The sequence below is a fragment of the Leiobunum rupestre genome, chromosome 7 (genome assembly GCF_980474605.1).
Source record: "Leiobunum rupestre chromosome 7, qqLeiRupe1.1.hap1, whole genome shotgun sequence".
Lineage (NCBI taxonomy): Eukaryota > Metazoa > Arthropoda > Arachnida > Opiliones > Sclerosomatidae > Leiobunum > Leiobunum rupestre.
The window spans coordinates 25,278,096-25,297,766 of record NC_143390.1 but is presented as its reverse complement, the minus strand read 5'-3'; the positions used below and the strand labels follow the sequence as shown (position 1 = coordinate 25,297,766).

Here is a 19,671-nt window from a genome sequence, read left to right as displayed (position 1 = left end):
ACGCGCCATGACACAAACGATAAGAAAATATTAAAATATTTTTATATTTTATTACGTGACACGAAATTTGTACATTTGACAGGAAATGGTCTTTGAAAATGAAAAACAATACTCCTATTAAAAATTAACACGTGTGAAAAGCTAAAAAAAGCAGTTTATGACTCGAAAGTTAATAATTATCGGGGCCAAACTCGTCATCTTCGGCTTCGTCGTTGAGGCCGTCCAAATCGGGCTCTCGGAACTCGCGGGGTTTTTCGTCGTCGAAGATATCACCAGGGAGAGATTTGCCTTCGGGGTTCCCGACCCAGGGGTACCTATGCGGGCATTCGGAACAGGTTTGCATGTATTTGGTATCCTCAACCTTTCCTTGCAAGTGGTTCAAGATGCAGGTTCGCGGGATGTTGCAAGAAGTGGGCGGCTTCTCGTCGCAATCGAAAGCCACGGGGTCGACTCCCGGATTTCTGGAAAACTCAATGGCCTTCTTGACGCTGACGAAATAGACGTCCTTGTGAGTCCCTTGGACCTTTTGGATGAATCTCTTGAGAGCTTCAACCTTCTCTTCGTGTTGGAAGAAGTTGGAATGGAAATAGAGACCGAAGGGAGCTCGGTTGTTCTTGTAATGGCGGTTGAAGTTCTCCATCAGGAAATCGAAGACCAAATCCTCGTCTTGTTGGAATACGCATTGATCGGCTAAGGCGCAGCGACCCCCCGTTCCGTCTTCGGAGAACATCATGTTCAAGGGGTATTCCCAGATGCCTTCGAAGGAGCGAGTCGGGCACACTTTCCCGCCTATGCAGATATGAGGTATTTGATAATCGAAGGTGTAGGGCCACAAGGGAACGGAGGTGTACACGGGAATCGACGAGTCGTACAGAAGACCCATCTCTTTCATCATGGCGATCATTTCGTTTCCTCCGCTCCTCAGGAACGGCGCTCGCATCCCGACGATACTTTCTTTGGTTAGGTTGGCGAATTTCACCAACATGGTTCTCAAACCTTCGAACTGTTCCAAAAGCTCCTCCTTGGTCGCTGTTTGATACCACGTTTCCGGAGAGCGATTGCTGTTGTAACGGAAAATAAAAACGTTAAATTGGGACGATAAGAAATGGTTTTATGGTAAAATCAACTTAACTATATTCCATTGAGCGCGATTTCGTGTCCAGCAGCGGCCATTTTTTGAATATGAAAATAACTGGAGTAATGATGGGACACGAAAAAGGTGAAACTGGCCGGGCATCCGTTGGGGTTCTTGCCCGTGACGTCGAAGACGTTCTTGTAATAGTCAATGTTTTGGTGATTGAGGGCCCCGTCGAACGAAACGGTGATCATCATGGGAGTGTCTTTGGGGTTAAGGCGACCCGGGATGAGGGTTCCATCTCGGCTACAGTGGCATTGGGGCAAAACACACTGAGATTCGTCGCACTTTTCCGCTTTCAAAGAATCAATGGTGGTCGTAGAGATGTCGGCTACGCGACGTTAAAATTATATTTTATTACAAAATGGAATAATCAAATAAATGAGAATCGAGCCAGCGGGAACTTCCTCCAAATATGAATATCGAGGCTGACGTCATTTGGCGTCGTATTAATACTTTCCCGTCTATCGCCAGGGGGCTCTAGTTGCCTGTCGATACACTTCCGGAGAGAGCTAGAGAGGCTGATAATTGAACACGAACGTTCTACTTACGGAGTGGGACGGGGCCGCAGACCAGATCGTTGGTTTTATGTTGACAGTGTTTCTTAATGTCGTCGAAGTAGAGACCCGGCGGGCAACTTTGCGAGTAAGGGTGGTTTTCGGAGCACATGAAAAATCGTCGACACGTCTCGGGGTGAGCGTACATACCCTCCGCGCGAGGACATTTGTAGTCGAGCTTAGAAGGTGGTGCCGTCCAAACTGCGCGCGAAACAAATATCGTCATTAGCAACAGCGATAAACCTCCTAACCCAGTCATGGTTTGAGCGGGATGTGCGCGTTTATCATCGCCGAGCCGCGTAGATTTCTACCGCTTTCAAAACCGGTTTCCCCAAAGCCCAGCGCTTATGTGTTTTACAGGGGTAAAGGGGTGTAATCTTTATTTTGATGTAATATTCGTGTGTCTCTCTTTTGCCCTTGGCTGATTTCGGTAACTCTCGATTTCTTCCAAGAACGACCGAGTTTTGGGGTGTCGTCGGGGGATATTCGCGTTGAATTCTTCGCGTATTATTTATAGCACGCGATATTTATCTTGAAAAATTACGCGCAAGGTCCCAAATAAACAACACCCTAACGTTCAATTATGTTTCCCGAGCCCCAAAAACCGGTTATGTAAGAGAATAAAAAGAGAGAGAGAGAAGTGACAAAACACAAGAGAATAAGTTGAAGCCCGAAGCGGCTTTCGAGAGTAAATCGAAGGTAAAGCCATTGCGATTGCCTATCAGTAATATATTTTCTCCAAAACACGTTATACCAACCCCGGAAGACTTCTTACAAAGACGTATATAAAGTATCGCGTACAATGAAATGAATTTTGTATATTTAACTTGGCAAGAGTCACGGTAACTACACGAATAAAAAATTTATAATTGTTTTTTTTTAAATGGCCGTTTTTTAAAAGGTTTAATAAAAAATTAGTCATGTAGTGTCTCGCGTATTAGTCTGGAATTTGGAAACGCCTGAAGTATCAGTTGGGTCGATCTAAACTTTTGTGTATTGAAATTTTTTTGTAAACGTCACCGATTCCAACAAAAAGTTGAAAGTAGATTCCTCAAATGGGAAAGCCATTCGAAAAATGACGGAAAAGTAGGACGTTTGGTGCCGAACTTACTATTTAGCATCCCCCCTCGAAAATATAAGCAATATTTAGAAACATTCCGTGAACTCAACCTGACCTATTTTCTCGCCTAAGCTATAACATTTCGTAAAACTTTAATAAAAATTACGCGTTTAACAATTTTCCTTTTACACTGTTGGAATGTCAATGTTAAAAATTTGAGAAAGTTTGAAACTCACCGTTGTGGAAATAACCGGTCGCGAATATTAAAACCACGAGCGTAGTAAAATAGTATATCTCCATTCCGCGTATTTAAATTAAGTTTTAACTGACCAACTAAATAAGAAAGTCCCCCAAAACGCTTTTTTGGAAAGAGGGAGAGAGAGAACTTGATCGCGAGTCCTATCCGTCGCGAAGTCGAAGGAACAACTGATGTTCTAGAAACTAATCCCGAGTTTATATCGCTCCCGAAAAGATTTCCCAAGCGGCTGAAAGACCCCCGTTTCTCCCTCCTCTTACGCCAATGTCATCGGACACGCGCGACAATTATAGGTGACTGCCCTTTGTCCGTGGTATGTCCACTTGGACATCGCTATCAATCCCTCGCTCTTTTTCTTGGCCGATAAATATTGTGGAAAATTGATAAATAGGGGTCAATGTGGCGGCGAGATATCGGATTCACCTTGAACGTGACCTTTCACGCGACTTGAGGTTACGGAGAATGGGTGGGATTGCGTCCATCCTAAGTGACAGTGCGGGGATGAGGTGCCTTTTTTTCATTTCACCATAGCGTCTATAATTTAAAAGTCGAAGAAGATACGAGAGCGTGTTGAAGGGTCGGTAGTCTCGTTAGTAATTCGTTTCAGTGCCCGGCGATCCTTGTCGTTTAAAACTAATTAATTCCAAGATGGGTAACCCGTAAGACTACTGGCAAGTCTAAATGACTTCGGTGAGTTATGAAATATTTGAATGGTCGTTCTCCCTTGTCAGTGACTGATCATCTTCTCTAATACGCTGGTTTAATTGGAGTCTGGCTTCGTCGCTGGGAGGGGCTGCAGTCGAACCGCGCGAGATCAAAAACAGAATTCTTTTTTCTTTATTACTTTGAAAAATACTTTCGCTTTTACCACAACGATGTCCCCTTTTTCTTCTACAAATTGTTCATTAAAATGAGACGTCTCATTTTATTATGGAAATTTCCAGTCTCTTTGTATATAATTATAAACGGTTGGGGGCTCGATTTAATAAGTTCACACTACACCCAATAACCGGGACAGTGTAACAAATTAAGAAGTAATTCCTTGACTAAATAGCAAATTACGGATGTAAACAGGGCACGTCTTCGAAAACAAAGACCCACCCTATTTGGTCCGAAATAAATGAATTTGCGCGTAAAATTTCATTTAAATTTCTCCGGAAAAGGATACTTGATTAAGACGGGCTAAAGTGAGGGCGGTTGAAGGAAGGTTCTTTCGGAATTCGGAACAGTGGAAATGGAATACACCAATGTAAACTTGTCCCATTTTTTTTTAAAGATTCTAGTTAGCATTTGGTCTAAAAACTGGTTATGTAATTATAATGGCCGGTAGCCGACGGCTAAATCGAAATTATTGAGAAAGAGAAGCGTGGTTTTCTTAGTAATCTTTTAAAAAAAGTAACCAATATAAACTTTTCAAGGTCAAGGGCGACCAATGTTTTTTGTGTAAAAGTGCAGTCTGCCATTATCTTGACGAAATCATCCTTTCTGAGGCTTTCTTCTTATTGCTCGAGGCTCTTCTCAACCTTTTCCAAAAGCTTTTTTATTCAGTGTAACCATAAGTTGATAATAAACCTATAAGTATGACACTTCCTACTCACCCAATGCAAATTTTTCAATGATAGTCTATTTCGCAAATGACAACGTAAACCATTAAGTACCAACGGACTGACAACTCTCCGCGAACTGCTATTAGTATTTGGAAAATCGCCGACGGTCCTGGCCGGCAGCCTTTTCGACGGACCAGCCAAGGCCTATTGAAAATTGAAATGCTTCCGAAAGTATAAATAACGCTTACTTTTGGAAAATAATGATGAATTATTTAATCAGAAGATAAAAATTACTATTATTATTATTTACAAATTTCAAACCTAAACGCGTGTACGCTCGTATTTCTCGCCATCAAACTAAACAACTATTTTGCCAACGGAAAGAGTAGGAAGGGACGAGTTTCCTGTTCGGAAACTTCCGTTTCGCAATCACTTCACGACAGAATAATTGAATTCGTTCTGTGCCATACTTATGTTTATTATCCACTTATAGTGTAACGTATCAGTTGAATTAAACTAATTATACTATAGTCTCTAGCAGTACACATAATGTTTACAGATTATTATTATTATTTTCTTAATATTATTATTAACATAAGTAACATATTATAAATATTACTTCCTATAATGGCTTTAATTTTAATTTTCTTACCGAAGTTTATTTCGTCACTGACTCGCAACCGAACTGAGTAGTATATTATGGTCCTTGGTAGTTAGACATTTCACCTTCAGCATATTTAGACACTAGAGGGCTCTGTGTCGAATTACAATTTGTCTACGGAATAACTCTGAAAATAATTTCGGTGTTAATTTTGTAAGTAGTAATACCATAAGTGTATAATAATAATACATAAGTGTGACACTTCCTATTCTTCACATGCAAAAGTTCTACTGAGAGCTATTCACAAAACAGACTGCATTTCGGCCGGGCTTCGTCGCCGTTTTACGTCCGCTTGCTAACGCGTAGCCTTTGACAGCGCCTCACTAGGGGGGAGATTTTCTTCTTGTGATGACGTCACTCCGTTACTAGCTCTCAGTAAAATATTCCCCAAAGTGACAAACTTATGGTACAATATTATAGACGTATGGTAATACTTATTGTAGTATTTTATTTTAAATTGTTTAATTTTATCTTCAGGCTTAATATTTTTATTTCATCTATTGATGCGTTGGCAATCTAATAAAAATAAAGATTTTGTTATACTGTAATTATTGTGTTATTATTTGGTATTTAATTCATTAAATCCTGAATTATGTAGTACCATCCAGGGTGGGGGAAAGAGGTCTCAGCCCCTTCCATAATTAAGGTTCTAAATTTACATTAATATTTTTATTCAGTATTCTCCGTATTAAATAACCCTAGAGAGCGCCACTGACCTGCTTGATTATGGAGCTTAATCCGAGCTTTTATGTATTCTAATATTAATTAATTAGAATTAATAATAATAATAATAATTATCAAAATGAGAAAGTTGCTTCAGTTCCCAAAATGAAGATTTTGACGATATTTTGTAAGAACGCATTTGTTAAAGGGAATATAACCTCTGGTATTTCTGTGGCCCTCCGAGGGTTCCAATATTGTCCGCTGCCTCCCATGGCTTTTCACACTTGCGGCGCTGATAATCGCTGATTGTGAAAGGAATAAAGAAAATTGATGGGGTCTTCCATAAAAAATGCGTTGGAGGTTCTATTCCCTTTAAATAAAATATTACACTTAGTTATTCGAAAATATTCAGTTTTCCAGATTCGTCGCGTCATTACTAACTTCACTGCCTTGTGGAAGGGAGGGTCATAAGTATATAATATTTACAAAAGTGTGACTCAATAAATTTGCGAAAGGCATAATTTCTGTTTTAAATCTAACATAAAGCCGGGAGTAGTGGCGTAGTCCTGTAATCCCAAGCGTCTGGGAGGCAGAGTTTGTGGATGGCCGTTTGAGGAAGACCACCAATCTCCCAACGGGTGGTCGGAATACTTCCGCCACGGGTGTCCTCACCCCTGTCCCCACGTATCCCGCCGTTGGCGTGGCCGTTACACATATCTCGCCCTGGTTAATCAAATGGACGAGAGGACTGAATTGTCCCACACGTCACAATCGACTTAAACAAAAATCTAACATAATAAAAAAAAAGAATAATAAGAGGTTAGGCCTAGGCTCAAAAGAATCTGCAAAGACTCCAACCTTGTAGATGCGCCAGAAAAGCTCAACCTGAATTTCAACTATTTTTTCCAATAAACCTGCTTCTTTTATTTGACAATGCAAATTTATTTTAGAAAATCCAAATAAACATAGGACTGGAAAATTTACAGAATGTGATTGGCTGGATCTCCTATCACGAGGTATGGAATACGAGGAGCTACTTGATTTTCTCCCCGATTTGTTAAACTATGATGTGACCCTTTAACTGAAATCAACTCATAGTTTTGACTTATTTATTCGCAAATATACACTTTACAGGCCATAAGAAGAGTACGATGTTAGACTAGCAATACACTTACAGAATATTACAAAGTAACCAAACGGCTGTTTGAATTCTGATGATTAACAGAAAATTGTGATATTAAAACTTATTATACGCAATATCAGAATAATAATGTGCCTCAGAACCGTTGAACCGAATCCCATTCCACCGAACTGTACCATATAATCGAATCCCATTCGACCGAATCAAGCGAAAATGTGCGAGTTTATATTTCTATGTACTCTTATTGCATCCTCACAATTACCTTAGATTTTCGAATATTAAATTTTTTTGGGTTAAAAAAACAATAATGTTTAAAAACCCCATCTAACCCAACCCAACCTAATCATAACATATACCATTACAAAATTCCCATTCAATCGAGCCAGTTTTCAATAGAGCGATTTCGTTTGATACGTTTTTGAAAACGTGTTACGTCACAGCTGTAGTGTTCACCGTGGCCGTCATGGCGGTTACCGGTTTTCTTAATAGGCGAATAACATTGGTGACGTCATGAGTTTCAAATTAGCGCTATTTTCCAGCCAAATCGTGGACGTGTACACCGCATCACGGCTTCAAATTTACCACTCGTGTTATTCCATAATTGGCACACTTTTTTCTACGTAATTTACGCCACCCGTTAATATATCTACTTTCAAATTAGACGCCAAAACTAGTTCTAAAAATAAACGCCAGGTGTCCCCACTTTCTGAATATATTTGTGCCCCGTTTTTCAGACTTGCGCGGATATAGCTTTTTACATTCTCGCCGCTAGAGGACCATTATCATAGGTTTCCAGGTTTTTCCAAAGCCGGAATATCCCTATGCGTTAATTAATCCACGCTTAACTACTATGAAAATTGTTACGCCCACAAAAATCTACATTACAGTAAATTACAGGTTATCCACTTTTATAAACGTTTTAAATTTACTGGCCTTGAAATAAAATAAGCTTTCTAAGCTTATGTCTAATTATTTTCCCTTTCATTTCCAGGTTTTTATCTCTGGAAATTTTGTTCAGGCGAACTCTGGCATATAACATAATTAGTTTTCTAATTAAACTATTGCGATGATGGCCCATCCCCAACTCAACGTCAAACATATGGTCTTGAATTGGAAGTTTCTTTTAAGTCAAGGTCTTGATTCTTGAAGTTCGAAAATGAAAAACACTTATATTCCGAGATTAGTATAAAAGAATTCCTAAAAGCTTCGTGCGTAGTTTAAACTTTGGTCAGAAGTATCGCCGTCTACCGACTGAGTTTTAAATCGAATGTGTGAAAGCTGTCTGCTCATTCAAAATGATATCGATATAAAAAATTAACGTTTCAATTAAAGAACATACATATTCAAAAGTCATCTGTTATTCCTTCACACATTTAGTTGACATATAATAAAGTAGATGGCGCTATCTTTTCTAAGCTCGAAGCCTATAATATTACATACTTATGAAATGACGGTTTTATTTTATTTTCCGAAATCGGTGAGTACAGATTGGGTTTTTAGTTTTTAATTTTACCGTTACTGCGCACGCCGGGATGCGCAGGGGCTTGCCACTTTCAAAATTTCCACCGTAGCCATGGCGACAATGTATAATGTGCCGGTCAGGTGACGCGGATAACCCGATTACACCATAATGGCAGCCTTCTAGCTTGCCCGTTTCCTTTTTGATTGGCGAAAAGCGCAGTGGTTCTAGACTCATTTTTATTTCTATGGTTTAAGCCTAAGGGCCCAGAACCAGGATCGTTCCAACGTTTTTACGGGAGCGGGGGCAAAAAGAGTATTATAAGCACATACCTTGTTGAATAGGCTGCGTCCGAAAAAATGCCGAGATATAGAAAACAAAACGCAAGTATGTCGCATGTTTAGTCAGGTTGGCAAATAAGTATCCAGAGTGAACTACAGCTCTGCGCAAAGTCTGATCTGGGAAAAAGTAACGGGGGCAGCGCCCCCGCTGTGAAAAAGAAGCCAGTTTCAATAACATTACCACCATCTATCGGTTTCAACAATTTACCACTGAATAAGGCAGCGTATTTCCTCTACGGATACTATTAATCTTTATTTCGGATTTTACGAAGTCTTTCGGGCTGATCGGGTCTGCAATCCTCCTTCAGCTGTGGGAGCTCGGGGTGGAGTGGTAACTTTGGTTGACAGGTCCGTCCCGTTGATCCGTCTTCCTTCCCCGATCTGCGTTGGCGTTGAAACTCTGGCTTTGAAGCTTCACTTCTCCAGTGGCTGGATCACTCTTTTTATTTATGATCCTCACGGAGCGGCCCCTTCGGAGTTCTTTGAACAGGTACTTCGGGATGTTGTAACGCCTGTCATTGTTTTAGGAGATGTTAATGCACACAACGTCATCTGGGGTAGCCGCAAAACCGACACTCAGGGCCAGCGTATTCAAACCTGGTTGGAAGACGGAGATCACCTGGTTCTTCTCAACACCGGCGAAGTCACTCACCTCCTGACTCGGGGCCCTGAAGGAGTAGGACTTGACGTTTGCTAGTACAAACCTCACCCTACATCTGCCGCGGAGGTCTTGCACCGGGGTACCAGCGACGACCTACCTATCTTCATAGGCGATTCCCCACTGGCTAATCCCCGTCAAGGTGGGCCTGCGTTCTGGAGGTATAGGGGGCCGACTGGAAGCTATTTCGTATAAAGCTAGATAGTTCTCTTGACAACGCCCCCTTGACTGTGCAGTCGGCGGAAGAACTCCTTTTCCAAGTGGCCAGGGAGTCCATCCCTATATCAAAGGGAAGTGGAGGGTCGACTCCTAGGCAGCCTCCATGGTGAGACAACCACTTCTCAGACAAAGCCAAGGCAGTCCAACGGGCTCGTCGCAAAGCACAGCGCTCCAGTCTGTTGCTGGACCTGGTCGCTTACAAGAAGGAAAGGGCCATTTACAAAAGGCTGATCCAAGAGACGAAACGAAACAGCTGGAGGGCCTACTGCGATAAGCTTCATGCGCATACACCGCTGACTCAAGTCTGATCCCATGTCAGGTGGTTCAAGACTGGCCGTAGTCCCTGAAAACTTTTAACGTTAAAAACCGAAGATGAAGTAATCAGGGATCCGCAGAAGGTTGCGGAGTGTCTGGCTATTTCAGCCGGCGCCAATATCCATCCTCTATGGCGTCATCTCAGGATTACATAACACTTCTCAGGAAGTGGACAACGTGTCGAATTTAATGATAAAAAACACCACTCCTGCGTTCCGTAGGGCACTCTTGACTCTTTACAACGACTTTTGGGAAGCGGGAATCATGCCCTCGAGGTGGAACCACGCCATAATAATAACCCAAGGCACCACGTTAGGCCTAAGTCATCAAGCGACTTTTAAAGCCATTAATTACGGTGGCCGGGTTACAATGCGTAGGAGGGTGGTGGCAAGCCCTTCATGCCAAGTGAGCCAACAGCTCCCTACACTAACTATTACCGTTAACCTCAACAAGTTTTACAACCTGAGAGAGCGGACACGACGACCATACTATTGCGAATAAATCCTTATGGCGCTGTAAACTTCATCGACAATAAATATATTTTATTATCGTACGAAATCACTCGTTTCAATAACGCAGCCTGGATTAGTGGTCGGAGTCTTCGCATTCTGTACGAGACTATGCAAATCACTCTGGATAATATTTCAGCCTACGGACTCACATGAGGCCGCAACTTCCAGCCACTCAAATGCCAGTGCATGGCCATCTCCAAAGCGAAACAGATCCCACTAGGTCTCACTCTCAACCTAGGAATCACCCTCCTGACACGCGTGCCTTCCTACAGGTACTTAGGAGTAGTAATTGATGAAGGTCTTTCCTGGAAACCACAAATCGAGTCCCACATTTCATCTTCGATGAAGCGTTTAAACCTCTGGCGGGCAGTCTCAGCGACAACTTGGAAGGGGGGGGGGGCGTGGCGTTCTACGGCTTCTATACACCCACCTAACCCGCTCTCGATTGGACTATTCTACCCCTCTCTATGCGTCAGCGTCGGCAACCCTGCTCACCAAGTTGGATAAGGTCCAGAATGCGGAAGCTGAGGCAGCTATTCAACCGCTGCGTTCTAGGAGAGACCTATTGGACTTACTTATTGTGGCCCCGTGCGGAGCTGTTGATACTCCGGATTTCTATCCAGCTCTCATGAGGAAGCTTCCCTGGAGATCTTGGAGCACCACTTTCCTCTGGGCAGGCTCCCCTTTCTTCTCCGGGCGTGGCGATTGGCTTAGGATCACAATCTAACCTGGCTATTCCACTTCACCAGGCGGCACATTCCCCGCCAGCTTTTCTTCGCGACTCTCGAACCTTAAGCCAAGAACGTTACGGTGATATACACTGACGGCTCACTCTCGCCGGACTCGGGAGTGGCAGGTGCGGCCTTCGCGATTCTTGCTCTGAAAGTCGTTGCGAAATCATTCTTGGATTCCGGGCACCCCATCAATCGGGTTGAGTTGTTCGCTATCCAAATGGCTCTTTCCTAAGCGTCGTCTCATCTCCACGGGCCGCTAGTAATCTGCTCGGATTAAAAAAGCGCCCTTACTAAACTTTTTTTGCGCTCTCCTGATCCAGTGGTTCAACTAATTCATGCCCTCTGTGACGAGTACTCTAGTTCCATAACTCTGTTGTGGTGTCCGGCACATGTGGGAATACCGGGAAACAAATTGGCGGACAGTCTTGCAGGGATTACTAAAACCCTGCGCCCTGGGCGGATTGACTTCCTCCTTCCCTCTACTCTAGTGAAGTTAAAGAGTGGACGGGCATGGACACGGCACAGGCTGTCTCTGGCGGATCCCTGGACTCTTCGCGATGCGAAGCTCAGTCCCGAATCTCGTGCTAATATGCGCGTTAATCTTACGCGACGGTATGACACCTGCTAGCTAGGAGCAACAAACACACAAGGAGAACGCATCCCGTCAAAAGTCGTGTATTTTCTAGCGTACATTTTTCATTGGTTAGACGCTTCAGCGCCTGCTGCCGTCGGAAGGGAAAAATTACGAAATTGTCTTCCCCCTTTCCGTAAAACGTTCAGCGTAAAGGCTCGTCCAATGAAATTTGTACACAACACTGTGTTAGCGTGTTTAAAGCCTAGCTGCGTTCTCCTTGTGTTTGTTGTTCCTAGCTGCTAGCGAGGCTCGGTTGCAGCAGACTTCCTACCAAGGCTTTGCTACATCGTTTTTGGCTGAGCCCCACTGACTCATGTGTTCGGTGTGGCACGCGTGAGGATGACTCCCATATCCTTTTTGACTGCCCTTAAAATGCAGGTGCTCGGAACCTACTCAGGTTTACTTTACATCAGAAGGGTCTTCTGACAAAGGCCATTCGTCCATAACTCTAACCCTGTATGAGAACCTATGTCGATTGACTTTTATGTTGTACAGTTTTTTGTTTGTTTTTCTTATTGACATTTCTTGTATATTTCGGAACTTTATCTTCTGTTTAACACTTAATACTTGGCGCGCATGGTGTGAAGGCTTTCAGCTGTATACACCAAATTCCTTTCTATATTATTCCGACCCCCCCCCCCCCCCGTATTCTTAAAATTAGTCTCGCACATAAGTACCAACTTGGCCAATTGCGATAAACTAAAAGCTCGTGTCAAAACTATTGAAGTTGGCTGTACTTGTAGTATTTGAAAATACCTTTACATTAATTGAAAGGGCTAATAGGCGCTTAAATAAATCACCCTCCAAGGAAGTCGCCAAGAAGTATGATTTCCGAGTGCCAGGACCAGGGTTAGACATAAGGCACTAGTCAATAATTTGACTATTAAAATAAATGCTCTGACTACGAAAATGAATCGAAATCTGTGGGCTCACTTCGCTACCTTAGAGCAAGAGGTTAATTTACCTCATAAGAAGGTCAAAGAGTATATTTCCTAAAAAAATTACTGTTGACAGATCATTCGATCCCCATTAAGCCAATACAAACATTTAACAAGCCGATTCTCCTCCTGAGAGTTAGAAATAAATATTCATTTGTCGTTCTCTTATTCACAATCGGAGAGAGCTCGAACACACAAATGGTCTCCTGTATATAATTCAGTTCCGCAAAGGGGGTATGGAAAGGCGTTTAATACTGATGCCACGTTTCTGCGTTGCACTGCAATTGCGATTAGTTGAGTCAGGTACTCTGAAGACCACAGCTTCCGGTAGCTTCCCGAATCCTACGATCCATGGCATGAACAAGTGACAAACTATAGCGCCGAAACGAACCCAGGGTTTCGATGGCCACAGTTTTAAACATATATTTGTTCTCAAGCCCTCTTTCGATTCAGCTAATTGGGTTCGTGGCCCAGAGAGGCCCGGGTTGTAGAAGATGAACGAGAGACATGCGTTGAAAAAAATTGCAAAGATAACGGAAAAGGTTCCTAAAAGTGGGACTGTTTCGAAACATTTTCCCCGTAGGATAACATTAGAAGGGTTGTCCCGGTTTTCAGCTCGCCAAGTGGAATTTTCCAGCGTTAATCGGCTTTTCCTCATACGGTCGTTAACATGGGAGGAAAATAAAGCTGGGGGGCCTTCTAGTGCGAGTAGCAGTGGATCTAAGTTGGCCGTGGCCAAACGCACCTAGTATCGACTCGTCCAACCAAAGATAATTTAAACTCGTACCCTAGATTCGAATACTGAGAGCTTTCCCATTGACGGTTTTGTTACGAAGCGCTTACCCTTTTCCGGCACGTGACCTCAGAAAAATCTGGCTCCATCGGTTGCGGTAAGGCGCAAATCCTGGAGCGAATTTTTTCTGAGTTCCAGCGGAAAGTGGGTAAACGCTATCGGAAACGCGCGAGAGCTAGTGATTTCGAATCTAGGGTACGAGTTTAAATTATCTTTGGCCCAACCACCAAATGAGCAGTCGGCCAAACGAGCAGTCGGCCGAATGAACAGTCGGCAAAATACATTGTCCATTTGGCCGACTGCACATTTGGTCGACTGCACATTTGGTCGACTGAGAAGTCGGACAAATGTGCAGTCGGCCAAACGAAACTCTCCCAGAATGGATGGAGATCTGGCAGAAACTAGAGCGCGTTTTAGAATGTCGTTAACAGCACATGTAGAGCATCGCGTTGAATTGTCTATCTTGAGAGTCTCTATTACTGTGAGATATTGTCAATACCGACTAATGAACCTTTTTAGAAGTTTTTTATTGAGTTAACCAGATCGCAAACGCGCTGATCTAGATCTTCGGCTGTTGTATGGTTCGTGATTTGTTTATGTAATACATTGCCTTTAGCTTGAATTTCCTTTAGTTTCTGTCTCATGTGATCGTGAAATGTTGCCCTATTGGTCATTGCCGTGGAAAGGCCACTACAGCCATTTTCATTGTCTGCGAGGCTCTTTGCTACATTGGTATCATTAATTTGGACTTCTTAAGTTCAAGCTAAAGTCAGTGGGGTGCTCCCCCCCCCCCCCCCCGAAACGTGTGGTCATATGTACAAATCTTTTTTATTTATTTACTTTTCTTTCAAACTAAAATGTTGGCTACACCACTGAGTATGTTTAATTAATCCTGTTGGTTGTCAAGGGTGAGGCGTTGTTCCTCAACTTCGTTAATTAGGTAAAACAATTGTGTGCTTTACTAAGGTGGAGTCCATACCTCAAAGGCATCTGAATCAATTTCCGAGACCGGAAGAAATAAGTACGACATGTCATGATGTCACACCGGTGAGGGATTAATTTGTTCACAACCTTGTTTTGGCTTTCTTTTTTTCCTTCTTAATATTAAATCTTTAGGTTTTTTCAAGAATGTATTTATTTATATTTAGGAAGAATGATTATGTTGCGACAATCGCCGGGCACGTTGAACGCCTTTCCCCCGTCTCGCGCGTGGGGAAAGACAAAACGTCACCGGCGTTTGATTATCATCGCGTTAGGTGACGTAAATTTTAAGCAGCCAATGAAATACCGGGACTATTCGTTTTATTTTAAACGGAGGAGCGTACTGGGGGGACCAACGGGTGGATTGAGAGAAAGGCTAAAAACCATCTCGCCATAGACATTCTCCCGAGGGGCTAACCACTCTTAGAAAGTCTGTACACCGGATTACACTTAGATTAGCACTACCAAAGGCGGGGACTTCAAAGACTACGCGTAATCCCATTAGTACAGTCAAAGGTACGGCTCTGTACACCGATTACGCGGAGTGATCAGCCCCTCGCATTTTCCCTAGGTATAAATAAATACATTCTTGGTTTTTTAGTGATTGAGTTATTCTACTCCTAGAGTTAATCATAAATTCGGATAAACAATTTTTCATTGCACTTGGCTATAATTGTTTTTATACATTCGATGAAGTGGCGTTTGCGATACGCTGGGAAATGGAAAAGCGTGGAAAATAAAACGTCCTAGTACTGCATGCTATATGCTAGTAAGACATTTTGTATGAAATTTCGGAATTAGTAATGAATTATACGTTAATTTCTGGCAGCTCCGTTTTTATAAAATGAGTCATTTATGGTCATTTCGCCAATCACCCATCGTCATGCCCAAAGTACTTTAGGTAACATTTACGTAGGCGATTTGTAATTTTAGTTGTACGTTTTTGAGTGAATTCATAACTTTTGAATTGAAAATTTTCAAGTATTACCTTATTTTATATTAAAGAAAAATCAAAGTAAGTTATATTCATTGTTCACACCTGTTCACACCCTGTTTAAAGAACGAAGCATGTTGACGTGTTTTGCGAATCAAACTAAGGCTTAACGGTTTGGTATTAATGCCTTTTGTCATTTTACTTTTAGATGGCAGATGTTCAGAAAGCACTCGAACAAAAGTTATTGGACGCTGCTAAAGTAGTGGAAGAACAAATTGATGCAGAAATTGAGAAACTAGAAAAGCTTGATGAGGATGGATTGGAAATGTTAAGAAAGAAGCGTTTGGATGCCCTTCGTCATCAAGAAGGATTGAAGCAAAAATGGCTAACAAATGGTCATGGTGAATATACTGAACTATCTGATGAAAAAGAGTTCTTTGATTCTTGTAAAAAAAGTGAAAATTTTGTTTGTCACTTTTATCGAGAGAGCACATTTCGGTGTAAAATCTTGGATAAACATTTGGCCATTTTGGCTAAGAAACACATTGAAACCAAATTTTGTAAAATTGATGCGGAAAAGGCTATCTTTTTGGCTCAAAGACTAAAAATTAAAGTCCTTCCGACTATTGCTCTGTGTAAAGATAGCAAAACTAGAGATTATATAATAGGTTTTGATGATTTGGGTGGAACCGATGATTTTGCAACTGACGTGTTAGAAAAAAGGATTGCCAGAGCTGGTGTCATAAATTACAGCGGGGCTTTAGAATCTCAATCTAAGCAACCAGGAATTACAATTCACCAGAAAAATATTCGTAGGGGAAATGCAGATGACAGTGATAGCGATGAAAATTAATTTTTTTTTTGGTTTTGCTTAATAAATGTTATATAAAATCAGCTTTGGACTAACCGGTTGTTTACGTTGCTCAAATAGTAAACTGGATATTTGAATAATTTTTAATTAATATTGGACGCTGTTAGTTATTCTGTTTAACATGACAAAAGTGTATATTGTTCTTACTAAAGCAGAGAAAGCCTCATTGACTTTGTAACATACAATTATTTATTTTCATAATGTACATTTTTTATTTTTTATAAGTAGCTAATTACTTAGTAAACTAAGGTTTAATAAAATAAACGAGATCTACTTGAAAATATGAGAAAAATTTATTCACATGAGTTTGAAATTAATGAAATTTTTAGGTATTATCTACACACTGATATCCAAAACATTTGTTAGAAAAAAACCCCTACTCAAAACGCGCCATAGAAATTATTGAGATATGCTTTAAATTAAAAACGGAATTTTTACAACAACTCAAATTAAAGACTTAAAAAACTAAAACACTTTGGCAATACCACCCACTTTGTAAAAACCATTTTAAAATATCATTCTATTCCATGGGCAAATATCATGACCAAACCGGGTTGTAGAACCATGTCTTCATTCATGTGTGGATTGTCACAAGCCATAACTATAACGGCTTGCTTGCTTGGTATTCTTTTTGCCACATAATTTTCATAGTAACGCCTATTCATTTGTCTCGTTTCCAAAGTGCTCAGACCAGGAGGCCACCTTCTCTCGTGGGCATTTTCCATTAGTTCATTAAGGATATGGGGGGGACAACCACTTTCGCTCAAAGCTTGTCTCACGAGAGCTTGCAAAGCTGTATCTGGAGTCGATATCATTCCTCCCCATCTAGTAACTCTAGCGCGAGTTAAGGAATTGGCCCATCTAACAGCATATTAAAAGAAATATTTAATTTTTTTTAAAGACTTTACAAAACTTAACTCTTTCATTACCGCACAACTTCATCTTGTTCGATCGCTTCCACAATAGCGGGTATTGAAGGACTAGCTAACCGAATGGCACGTATACATTCCTAAAAAGAAATGACTTACGTAAATTTGAGTTAACTTGGATAGTTCAAAAGCCATTGCTTACTTTTAATAGATTAAGTTCTCTCCTGTGTTCATTTACCAGGAGTTGAATATCGCAAAGTTTCTGTTGTTGGTTTTGAATTAAAGTCCTCAGTTCCTTTACACAGTTATGTTCCTGTTTGTTTCATAGTTAAAAAAAAGTTACTTTTTATTTAAAGATTTTTGTAACTAAGAAATTATTTACTTTAAGTTCATCTTTTGGGATGACTAGGCCACATCCTTGCTCACAAAGGACCGGCCTTTTGGGATTATGTTCGCATTCCTCACGGTGGAGAGCAAGTTGGTCTAATTTAATGATGAGTCCGCAACCAAAAGAGGCATTATCACACTGAATTTGAAGCCTTGATAAGAGATTTCTCAAAATACGAGGCACTGGTTTTAAAATTGCGGTGGTAAGGTTTTGACGATCTACAGGACATGTCTGTTGATGCGCTAACCATTCTTGAATACACTCTTTACAAAATGCATGCTCGCAATGAGGAGCCTAAAAAATGGAAGCAAAATTATAAATTTACAGTAACCCATTATTATCTTAAGTATAAATACCTGTAGTGGTTCTTCTAAAACACCTGAACAAATAGGACAAATTAATTCTTCATCAACATCTCCTATGAACCTGGCTACCTCATAGCCCATTTTAACATATTTGATTTAACGTCAAGGATAAGGACCAGGCCTATATTTGGCCTACTACTACTAGTACTACTACACAAAATGATAGTAGATCCGATAAATATAAACTATAACCTAGGCTTAAGTTTTAAAACAGGTTTTGCGTGTTTAAAAAACTAGAAACGTCATTTTATAAAATTTTACCATATTAAAGATGGGAAATGCAAATCAGTCTAATTATCAGGGCTATCATTAATAATGGAAAGATGGCTTTCTTAAAATTTTAATGAGTTTTTTGACACAAGCAAAAGACGACGAGTAAAAACATGGACAAAAGTAGGGATTTAATCACAGAAAATAGAGAAAGGAAAGGAAATTTCACCGCGGGATATGTTAGGGTTAACTTACTACCAGTAGGCCTAATGCTATGACAAAAGCGTCGTTTAAAATAAAACATTGAAATAGTAGTTTTAACGTCGCCTAGAAGCTACCGTTTCTATTCCTCTTCTATATTTTCTCTGACTAATAACGCATTTTTAGCCCTCATTGGCAGATGGCGCAGGTGTAGGCAGTGGGAAATTTAAGTTGTTGGTTGCACGAAATTTTAGCTGTGGATAATTAATGAATAATGATTCATAATAAAGAGCAAATATTTTATAGCAAGTACCGAAAGTTTCTTCAAAATCGGTTAAGCGGTCTTTGAATTATTATATAAAGAAGCCAAAATGGTGGAAATCGAGTTTTTCACAATGAGGTAGAATAAATAGAGATCCAAATCCGCCTTCCAGGACCTACCGTTTCGCGGGACAGTATTTGTTGAGTTGGAGAGTTAGGCCTAATAAATGAACTTAATCAAATCGTGTTGACGCCATCTATCGTGTGATTGGAAAATTCAACTTTAATATATTTTGCAAAAGTGTCTGCTTATAGAAACAGGTAGCGCAAACACGATTGGATAAAGTCAGAAGTAAATGAACGGAAATTATCGTAATAACATATGTAACATAATTACTCATAAGTATGCCACTAGCTCTATTTCTTCACTAACGGTTTGTTTCACAAATATTGCGTCATCCGTACCCTACGTAATATTTGATGTCATATTTAACGTCATCGAATCTCAAATACCGATAATGCCGTCGCCCAATTAGCTCCACGTCTGATAAACCGACGGCCATTATTTTAGTAAACAAACCGGTTTGAACAACCAAGGCTTAGGAGCTAAAATGAACTACAATATAGTGTCAAGTTCTGTTAATGTAATTAATTTGAAAATTAATGAAGTTCTCGGAGACTCACGTTCTAAAATAAATTTGCATTGACAAATAAAAGAAGCAGGTTTATTGGAAAAAATAGTTGAAATTCAAGTTGAGCTTTTCAGGCGCATCTACAAGGTTGGAGACTTTGCAGATTCTTTTGAGCCTAGGCCTAACTCTTCTAGACTTGATATGGGTTTTAATAACGCTGGTGGAATATTCCACTTCGACGACTTTTTCCATTTTCGGAAAGCGATCACTTATTGATCATTTTCCCCAACCTTTTATTTTTCTAAATTACTCATAATTTAACTTCATCCGCACAAA

At 40.8% G+C, this 19,671-nt stretch overlaps 3 protein-coding genes across 3 annotated transcripts; 1 reads left to right on the top strand and 2 right to left on the bottom strand.

Moving 5' to 3' along the window:
* Positions 1-28: 28 nt before the first annotated feature.
* On the bottom strand, positions 29-3,287 carry LOC149935366 (chitin deacetylase 1-like). The gene is made up of 4 exons (XM_090180989.1): positions 2,989-3,287; positions 1,687-1,893; positions 1,133-1,466; positions 29-1,061 (listed from the first exon to the last, which is right to left on the bottom strand). The coding sequence occupies exons 1-4, from the start codon at positions 3,050-3,052 to the stop codon at positions 170-172; spliced, it is 1,497 nt and encodes a 498-aa protein (XP_090037115.1). The 5' UTR covers positions 3,053-3,287; the 3' UTR covers positions 29-169.
* Positions 3,288-15,489: 12,202 nt separating this feature from the next.
* On the top strand, positions 15,490-16,695 carry LOC149935365 (thioredoxin domain-containing protein 9). Its single transcript, XM_090181360.1, has 2 exons — positions 15,490-15,619; positions 15,747-16,695. The coding sequence occupies exon 2, from the start codon at positions 15,747-15,749 to the stop codon at positions 16,389-16,391; it is 645 nt and encodes a 214-aa protein (XP_090037486.1). The 5' UTR covers positions 15,490-15,619; the 3' UTR covers positions 16,392-16,695.
* On the bottom strand, positions 16,681-18,448 carry elgi (E3 ubiquitin-protein ligase NRDP1 elgi). The gene is made up of 5 exons (XM_090181359.1): positions 18,023-18,448; positions 17,661-17,960; positions 17,481-17,591; positions 17,339-17,418; positions 16,681-17,270 (listed from the first exon to the last, which is right to left on the bottom strand). Exons 1-5 carry the CDS (start codon positions 18,110-18,112, stop codon positions 16,925-16,927), a joined length of 927 nt encoding a protein of 308 aa, XP_090037485.1. The 5' UTR covers positions 18,113-18,448; the 3' UTR covers positions 16,681-16,924.
* Between the last annotated feature and the right edge of the window lie 1,223 nt (positions 18,449-19,671).